This window comes from Octopus sinensis, linkage group LG14, assembly GCF_006345805.1.
Source record: "Octopus sinensis linkage group LG14, ASM634580v1, whole genome shotgun sequence".
NCBI lineage: Eukaryota > Metazoa > Mollusca > Cephalopoda > Octopoda > Octopodidae > Octopus > Octopus sinensis.
The window spans coordinates 32,617,820-32,628,653 of NC_043010.1; the positions used below are offsets into that span (position 1 = coordinate 32,617,820).

The 10,834-nt window shown below is 33.9% G+C and overlaps 1 protein-coding gene across 1 annotated transcript in view; it reads left to right on the plus strand.

Annotated features, from left to right (window-relative positions):
• Positions 1-10,834, plus strand: part of LOC115219083 (VPS10 domain-containing receptor SorCS3-like) — a 722,157-nt gene that overhangs the window by 697,772 nt on the left and 13,551 nt on the right. Inside the window, exon 24 of the mRNA XM_029789149.2 lies at positions 8,695-8,803. Coding sequence (XP_029645009.1) covers positions 8,695-8,803 — 109 coding nt within the window. The remainder of the gene's footprint in view (positions 1-8,694; positions 8,804-10,834) is intronic.

Genomic DNA, 10,834 nt, shown 5'->3' on the forward strand with positions numbered 1-10,834 from the left:
TATATATATATATATATAGGGAGAGTTTTCGAAAAAAAAACAAAAGACAAAGACAGGTGGTGTACAAAACAAACAGATGTATTAGTATAACACTCAGGAATAGAAAAAGTCTTTTATGTTTCGAACCTACGTTCTTCTACAGAAAGGGACACAGAAAAAATAAGGAGAGAAACAAGGAGAGAAAAAAATGTGTGTAGTGGCTAACGATTTATCATGGCAACTCTCTCTTTCTCTCTCTAATAATAATAATTATAATAATATTACTTTACTGATTATTTTAGTATTTTCTTTCAGTCTATGATACATTTTCCAAGGACATCATAATATTGATTTCCAACATAAGCACAAGGCCTCAAAGTTAGGAAGGAATATTATAGTTAATTAAATTAATCCCATTATTTAACAGGTACTCTATTTTATCAAGTATGAAAGAATAAAGACAAAGTCAACCTCAATGGGATTTAAATTGAGACAATATCTACATACATCAAAGCTTTAGTGTTTCTGTAAATCAACCATCCTAGAATATTATGATACTGCATTTTTTTTCCCACTGTTTTATCATTTATATCACTTTATGCCAGGGCTCACCAGGAGTGAGTTACACTAAACAAATACAACAACACTTCATGACAAATCTAGAAAAGCTCCTGCCATGAAAACATGACAATCTAACTTCATTTAGTGACCCTATAACAAGAATACTACTCTTCAAAAAAAAAAACCCCTGTCATACCATCTGTTTTCAAGAAATCATATGAAAAAAATTATCAAACTCTTTACAAATGGTAGCCCTTGTAACTTTCTGAGGATCCCTCATGGCAATCTCACACATTAACTGAACCAATCTTATATCACAAAGACCAGGTTTTCCTTTCAGAATCAGAAAATATTTTATTATATTCAACAACTCAGTGCATGACACAAGTTGACATATAATAGCGTACTTCTTAAGCATCTAGTTAAATGCTTCCTGCTCAAACATTTAGATTTAGATCAAGCCAAAACAAATTACCTGATATATAAACCTTCATTTACAAAACACTCTTCAGCTACTGGACCATTGTCAAGCTGTGTCGCTTTTGTCTCTTCTGCTGTAACTTACAAGATGCTTGAATTAAGATTCAGTTGGATTATTATGTACCAACTCTCTTTGAAGAGATTTGTCTCACTAACTTCTTTCTTGTGACCCCCTCCCATTAAGCACTCTGTTTAATACCTTTGGAACCTTCTAGTGTAAGCTGCTTAGAACGGCAAATCACTTGGCTTTTAAAACAGCAGAAAGTATAAGAAACAAGTAATGAGTGTTGAAGTTATCAAATACAGAATTTGTGGTAAGACTGTAGGGTTGAAAGATGATTCATCAACTGATGATATCTAAAAGAATTTGTTGTTACTACCTTCATGGTTGTTACTACCTAACAACTATGAAGAAAAAGAAGAAATAACAAAAGCTGTAAAACAAATGAAATCCAAACTAAAACTAGAACAGTAACGGATCATGATAAAACAATGGCAAGAAAAGCCCCTTCGTGGCAAATACTGGGCTAAACTAAATGCAAAAGAAACAGACAGAGCAAAATCCCAGCTATGGCTGAGAAGCTCAACATTCAAAGCAGAGACTGAAGGACTTTTAATTGCAGCACAAGACCAAAGCATCCCCACCAGAAATTACCAGAAACATATAATGAAAAGAAACATAACAAGTAACTGCAGAATATGTGGAGATGGACAAGAAACAATAAATCATTTTGTCTCTGCAAAGACCTGACAAATAACGTGAGTCCATAGCTGTTTCCTGCACCAGCTTCACATAGAAGCCCCAGACCATCCAAAGTGCCTTGGATCACAGGACGGCCTGCTGTGCTAACCTTGGATCGTAGAGTGACCTGCTGTGCTTGAGGAGACCTATTGGGTCAAGTACATCCACATCAAAAATCAAATGGAAATTGTAGTTGTGATACCTGTGCCAGTGGCACGTAAAAAGCACCAACCGATCGTGGCTGTTGCCAGCCACCCCTGGCACATAAAAAGCACCCACTACACTCACGGAATGGTTGGTGTTAGGAAGGGCATCCAACTGTAGAAACACTTCCAGATAAAACTGGAGCCTGGTGTAGCCTCGTGGCTTCCCAGACCCTGGTTGAACCGTCCAACCCATGCTAGCATGGAAAACGGACATTAAACGATGATGATGATGATGATAATATATATATATATATATAATATATATATATATATATATATATATATATATATATAGATACACACACATACATAAATATATATACACAAACACACACATGCATGTGTGTGTGTGTATGTGTGTGTGTGTGTGTGTGTGTGTGCATGTGTATACAATGTGCTTTTTTTCAGTTTCTATCAAAAATGGGTTTTGTTGGTCTATAATAGAAGACAATTGTTCATGATGTCACAGTGGGATTGAACCCAAGACAACATGGTTGACTGTTTGGCCAGAGGGAGCCCAATGGATGCAAATGATGACCTTGCTGTAAAAAAAAGATTATAATGACCTTCCTGAACAACTTCTTTTGTCTTGCCTTTTGTGCCAAATCAAAAACCGATGCTCAGCTCATGAGTTAATCCATAATTATAAGTTTCTGTAGTGGTTTTCTCCAGTTTCACACAAAACTTTATTACATAGTAAGCTTCCAAACTCTCTTCATATCCTGACTGCATTCTTCAAACTACTCAGCTGTGACAAGTGACATTTAATAGGGTGTGCTCAAAGTGTTGCTACAGTCGTCTCCTTGAAAATGGAATAACAAAAGTCAGCAGGTCAGCTCATTAGATGTATAGTAATGATATACTAAAATCACAACAATCCAGGACGCTTATAACTCTGTCTCCTGAAAAAGTCTCAAAACTTCTGGAATGCACCTTTTGTGTGTACGTATGCATATGTGTGTTTGGATATATATATATATGTTTGTTTGTATATGGATATATATATATATATATTTCCATATTATGTGTATATATATATGTATGAATGAATGTGAATGTGTGTATGTATATATTCTATTGATTCTTTTACTCTCTATTAATCTTACAGAAAACAAAGCTAAGCAAAGAAATGGTTAAAATATTTCAAGGAAACACAATAGAGTTGCTAATGAGATGGATATTGTGGAAGGGGGAATTCATGTGATAACATAAAATAGCATATGATATGACATCTGATAACCTATAATATGACATGAATGCCATGATACTTATGCCAGCATGCAAGAACAAATATTACGGTGATGATGATGGTGATGGGAAAAGATATTAGCTGTGTATATTGTACTTGATATACAATAATGTGAATATGAATAATTGCACGAGTTATAAAAGAAAATAAAATAAAAAATAAAATAATAGCTTAACATTGGATAATGCACTCCAACATACACTCTTGCTAAATAGAAAAAAAAATTAACAGGATGATCATGGTTAGATTAAGCCTTTGATCTTAAATAATAATGTTATATGCACATGAATAATAACGTTATACACACACAGGGTATAATGAGGTCTGACCTCAAGTTTAACACCAACAGTTTTTCTGCTCGGGTAAAGAATCAATATTAATCAGTATAGATTAATATCATCAGTTTCAATAACAAATGGTATGATAGAAATAGCTAATGGCTTGCAGCATTTCTAAGTTCAAATCTTAGAGTTCATTTTACTTTTCATTTCTCCAGGGTTTGAAAACTGTGCCAGATATATACTGGTGTCACTTCAATTCATTACAGCCTTATTCAAATTCTGTCATTTGATGCCTTTCCTACAGTTATTGAGGACGGTACAGGCAGCTATAATAACACCAGGTAGAGCTGTTCATTTGATGTCACTCTTATTGTTATTGAGAATGGTATAGGCTGCTGGTTCTTTCTCCCCACAAAGTTGTTCTGACCTCACTTATAATCTTCAGAAGATATTGATTGATTGATTTACAGAAGAAACTGTAGAAACAATAACAACAAACATACCATACCAGTCACCCTTACAAATACAGCATCTGTTAAGTCACAAGTGAGAAACAAAAGACAAGCAACATTAGCAATACTACTAATATTGAAACTACCATTAATACACATCTACTACTAGTATATACATCTACTACACTATCACCATCACTACCACCACCACCACCATTACTATTACTGCTGCTGCTACCATCCCTCAGTCAAGAGTAACTTTTATTCTGTCTCAAGTCTACCCAATGTTGACAATACACCTGCAGATGGTGGCACAGCCATATCTCTTCACCAAATCAAATTTAGATACATTATCCCTCCTTACACAATTTCCTTCTCTGTACAATATCCTTCCCTGTACAATATCCTTCCCTGTACAATGTCCTTCCCTGTACAATATACTACCCTGTACAGTATTCTTCTCTGTGCAATATCCTTACTGTACAATATTCTTCCTTGTGTCACAGGAATGGATCATGCTGGGAGGAACTACAAAGTAAATTATAAATGAATCCCAAAATATCTTCACAACAAGGCCAATTCTCAGTAAAATAACAAAACATACATTATTTTCATTGTGAAACAGAAATGCTGGTGTTCTTCTGCTATAATGACTAGTATGCTTGCCAAATCTTGTCAAAGAAGAACCTTTTATTTTTTATCTTTTGATTCATACATTGAACTGTGACTACACTGGGACAACACCTTGAAGGCTTTTGCTTAAACAGTACTTTTTTTGTTTTTTCTTCTTATTTAAGTTTGGTACTTGCCAAATTTGCTAAGTTACAACAATGATTGTCATTGGGAGTCAGGTTGACAAATAAACACAAAGATGTATGCATTCACACACACACACACACACACACACACACAATAATCTACCACACAGCTTCCATCTATCAAATTCACTCTCAAGGCATTAGCTGAATTAGGGCTATAGCAGATGCTTTCCCAACATGTTACCATATAGTGCGACTGAAACCATATATATTTTTCAAAAACAAATGTGATGTGTGATATACCACCAATCTCTATTTTCATATTAAATTCTGACATAATCATTATTATTTCTTGAAATTTTCATTTAAAAATATCTATTTTTCCAAAAGTTGTAAGAAAACTAATCCAACATGTGTGAAACAAGAAATGCACTTGTTAAAATGTTAACGATGTTGATGAGTGTTTGAATATAGATATTGATTAATACTATGTAAATGTTAAATTTTTAAAGTTATTATTTTACTGATGGAGAGACTAAATAGTAAGAGTGGAGTCAAATTTATCGTAAAGTTCAAGTTCACTGGGACTTCAAGTTTTATCTATTGGCTTATTCAACCAATCCAGATGAATAAGCTGATAGACAAAAATTTATTGTCTCAGTCAACTTGAACTTTATAATTAATATTAATTCTATGTATGCAGTTAATAAATGTAAATTTCTATACATACATACATATATATATATATATATATATATATATACTAGCAGTATAGCCCAGCGTTGCTCGGGCTTGTTTTCTTTTCAACCCTTTAGAAGTGGAATTTTTGAAAAGTAAAAATTTTGCATTATGTAGCTTGTTATTCTCTGTAACTGAACATTTTTCTGGTTGAAATACACTGAAAAATGGCGACTCAGCAGTCAAAAAATCGTAAAAATAAGGATTTTCATAGAAAAAAAAGCACCTTTTTAATGTAAATAATTTTTGGTGTTAACATGGTCCGATTTGAATTTTTCTTCTATAGAAGGAAGAGCAAGCTTCTTCTATCATACTCTCAATTTTGGTCAACTTGCACCTCTGGGTCTTGGCAGAGATAGTGTTAGTTGAAGGCTACCAAACCTGCCATACACAAACAACTTCAGCTTTATATATATATAAAAAATTTATATCTAATGTAGGATAAAATTTTTTTGAAAAAAAATTTTATCAATGGCCAGCATATTAAAAAATACCTTTAAAGGTTAAATTTATAAACAACTTACAAATAAAGGCAAACGAAAAAATTTCTAATGCCAAATATGCCAAAATTAGACACCTTGTCCATAACCATGTAATTTTTCACAATACGCACGTTACTCAAAAAAGGTCGACAGAAATTTCTAAATTGCCACATTTATCACTGATAAATATCGGTCCGATATGGTAATAATGGAATTTTTTAGAAATTTCTGTTGACCTTTTTTTTGAGTAACATGTGTATTGTGAAAAATTATATGGTTATGGACAAGGTGTCTAATTTCACATATTTGGCATTAGAAATCTTTTCGTTTGCCCTTATTTATAAGTTGTATATATATATATATATATATGCTAGTGCAAATACACTATCTTTAAGGTAGCATGTTTTACATTTGTTTGATATCGTTGCATCATATAATCCTATAATGTATATGAGCAAGTATACATATGTGATGCATGTAGAAAGAACACTGGCAAGACATGTAACATGAAGGAAGCTCATATATCAATAATGGAAAATGTAAAATACAGCAATAAGATAAAGTGCAAATATGTTAAAGAATGTGCATTTATAACACAATGAAAAATTACTACCTAAATACTGCCAATGAATTTCAATATACATTCCCATACTAGCTCAATTTGCAATACCAGTTTACATGGGAATTCTGAAAGAAATATTATGTAATACATACAGTTTTAGGCATTGGAGAGGCACTTCCTCAGGCTTGCATCAAAGTCATACTATTACTTTGTGCATCTATCAGACCTTGTTATTAGGAAAGTACCAGGAGGAAATAAAAAGGAAAAAATTAAAAGTTTGTATGCGGGATGGGTCTGTGGGGAAGATATGTGGTGGGGATCAAGAGGGTAGATACATAGGATAGAGAAATGGAAGGAGGGAGAGGAAAATGAATAGAAGGTGAAAGACAAGAATCGGAAGGAGGAAGAGAAGAAGAAGAAGAAGAAGAAGAAGAAGAAGAAGAAGAAGAAGAGAAGAAGAAGAAGCAGCAGCAGCAGCAGCAGCAGCAGCAGGTGGTGTGTCAATCAGTACTGGCTCAGCCATTATTACCAAGGTTCATCTGATGGAAGACGATGTATTTAACCAAAAAGCGACATTAGTCTGCGATAACTTAAAGTGAAAAGATCTATTAGATAGATAATTAGACAATTGTCCAGAGTCAAAGGATGAGGATGTTAAAGATGTATGTTGTGAGGGGACCTAAATTTATCACCTTAGTGTGCTTCAGCACTGGGCAAAAGGTACAAGTAAGAATAGTAAAAGACAAACATACATACAGAAATGTACACATATATACACACACGCACATACACACACACACACACACACACACACATATATATATATATATATATAATATATATATATATATATATATATATATATATATATAATATATATATATATATATATATATATATATATATATTTATATATATATATATATATACTCAGTTGGACACAGACACACCCATGCACATTACATCTGTTTTTTCACCCCTTCATCATGGCTATATTTTATTCACAAATTTATTTCAGCTTCTTCATGACAGTTATTTCTTCTCCTTTTTGAATTTCAACCTTTTTCTAACCATCCTCTGGACATACAACTAAACTTTCCAGACCTTTTACTAGTATTGCGTAATTTATACCAGTTTCTTAAACATTTCTTCTCTTCACAAATTCATACATTTTCTCCCATTTTAAATTTAACCTTAAACATTACCCTCTTTGGTGAAAAACATATTCACAATCCTATATATTTTGATGTATTGTTTGAAAACAAGAATATTTCTCCCAGACCAACGATGGCTAGAATATTTTCCACACACATACACTTGCGTACACAAACACACGCACACACATATGCACATGCATATTTTCCCTCATTTGCACAAGCTCTTACTTCCTCACATACAAGCTTTCACACCACTCACCTAACAATTACATTCAATCACCAAGGCCACACCAATCCCACCTGGTACTTCCAAGTTTGCACACTTGCATACCATTGTACACACACATACAACCTATACAACACACACATACAACTCCCTCTTATGCCCACTTCTAGACATAGATACACTTATACACTTTCACCTACATACCTGTCATTTCCTCCATTGTTAAATTCTCATAATTAAAAAATAATTCTCTCCTGGTTCCTAATCTCTCACCTGTTTTTTCTCTCTCTTTTTACTGATTATTTCTCCCTCTCCTTCTCTCCAATGCTTCTCTTTCTTCTGATGAAGGACTAAAGCTCGAAACATTAAATCACTTTCTCTTTCCATTAAAGTATTATGCTCTGATGACATTCATCAACCTATGTTCTTCTTGTCTCAAAATACAGGTTAGCAAGCGATAACAGAAAACTCAAGTACTACAATTAGCTATTTTCTATTGAATTGCTGACTTCAAAATTATAAAAACTGTGTGTTTATGTCTGTGAACACACACACGCATGTGCACATACACACACACACACAGTGCAAAACATATAAATAACACAGAGATGTGATAAAAAACGAACAGAGTGTATTAGGTTTACACTTAGGAAAAATAGAACCTTAAATGATGATGTATGCATGTGTGTGTGTTTGTACATATATTTCCATTCATCTAACAATGGAAAATATTCCAGCCATCGTTGGTCTGGGAAAAATATTCTTGTTTTCAAACAATACATCAAAAGTTTTTTTGTTTTTCTTTTCTGTCTTTCTTGCAGAGATCTCCACCAATAAAAGCAAAACTAATATAATACCAATAGCAATTGCAGCACCAATTCTTGCACTCTCTGTGGTATTCTTAGCAATTGTATTTCTCTACTACAGAAGGTAGGCAATATTTTTTTCTTTATATTTTTGTATCTTTTACTATTTTAAGTTGGTGTATCATTTTCTGTACAGTAATATATACCATTTATATAAAAGCATAATAATGATGATGATGATGATGATGATGATGATGATGATTTGTTCTTGATTTAAGCAGGAAACCAACAATATTGAGGGAAGGGGGTTAGTCAGTACTATTGACCCTAGTACTTCACTGTTACTTTATTTTATCAACTCCAAAAAGATGAAAGGCAAGTTGATCTCAACAGAATTTGAACCAGGCTATAGGAATACAACAAATACAACAGCATTTTTCTGGTTCTTTACCAACCCCAGATAGATGGATGGATGGTAAAGGTGACCCAGGCTGGATTTCAACTCAGAAGAAATGTTGCAAGGCATTAAGGTATTTTCTCAATGCTCCAAATGAAACTGTCAATCCACCACCCTAGTACCAACAACAACAGTGATGATGTTTTCAAGTTTGGGCACAAGGCCAGCAATTTTAGGGAACAGGCCAAGTCAATTATATTAACTCTAGTTCTTGACTAATACTTTATTTTATTGACCCCTGAAGAATGTAAAGTTTAGTTGACCTCAACAGGATTTGAAATTGGAAAGAAATTAAGCAACTAAACACAAGGTGTTTTGTTCATTTCTCTACAGATTCTTCCAGTCTTCCAGTCTTAATAATAATAATAATAACAACAACAACAATAAATGGTTTCAAATTTTGGCACAAGGCCAGCATGTTTGAGGGTGCAGAGAAGTTGATTACATCAACCCCAGTTCTCAACTGGTCCTTAGTTTATCAGCCCCAAAAGGATGAAAAGCAAAAATTGATCACGGTGTAATTTGAACTCAGAATGGAAAGATAAACGAAATGCCACTAAGCATTTTGTCTGGCATACTAACAATTCTACTTGCTCACTATCCTTTAAAATTTTGGTACAAGGCTAGCAATTTCAGAGCAGAGACCAAGTCAATTAAATCAACCCCAGTGCTCAACTTGTAAATATTCTATGGCCTCCACCCTCCCCTAAAAGGATGAAAGGTAAAGTCGACCTTAGTGGAATTTGAACTCAGAATGTAGAGACAGACAAAATGCAGCTAAGCATTTTGGCTTGTTGTGGTAATGATTCTGCAAGCTTGCCACCTTGCTTAATAATAACAAGAAGAATAGTAATCTTTTCTATTATAGGCATGTGCCCTAAAATTTTGTGGGAGAGGGCTCATCAATTACATCAACCCCAATATTTCAATTCGTACTTATTTTATCAACCCTGAAAAGAAGAAAAGCAAAGCCAGCCTTGACAGAATTTGAATTCAAAACATAAAGATGGCAAAATGCCACCAAACATTTTGTCCAGTTTGCTGCCTTATAGTGATGATGATGATGATGATGACGATAATTATCATTATTATTACTCCGCTGAGCTGGCAGAAACGTTAGCACACCAGGCGAAATGCGTGGTCATATTTCATCTGTCGTTACGTTCGAAGTTCAAATTCCGCCGAGGGCAACTTTACCTTTCATCGTTTCGGGGTTGATTAAACAAGTACCAGTTATGCACTGGGTCGATATAATTGACTTAATCCGTTTGTCCCCTCTGTGTTTAGCCCCTTGTGGGTAGTAAAGAAATATATTATTACTCTGCCTTAGCGAAGGTAGAGGCATTGTTTTCAGTCATGTTTGTATGTCTGTCTGTGGACAAGATATCTCAAAAATTGCTGGATGGATTCGGATGAAACATTCAAGGATGTTTGGCACCACAAATTTTGGGATCATTCCAGTACCAGACAAGGATTCTGGATTATTTTTCCTGTTTTTTTACTTAACTTTTGAAAGCGGTCAGGTTCATTTTTAGTATTTTTGTTTGTGAGAGCAGTCAAGTTTATTTCAGATATTCTCATTTAAAAAACGAGTGCTCTTGTTATTATAATAATGTTCCTTAAATAAATTTTGGTTCAAAATCACAAATTTTGAAGAACAGTGTATAATCAGTTGAATGAAACAGTATAATACTGGTA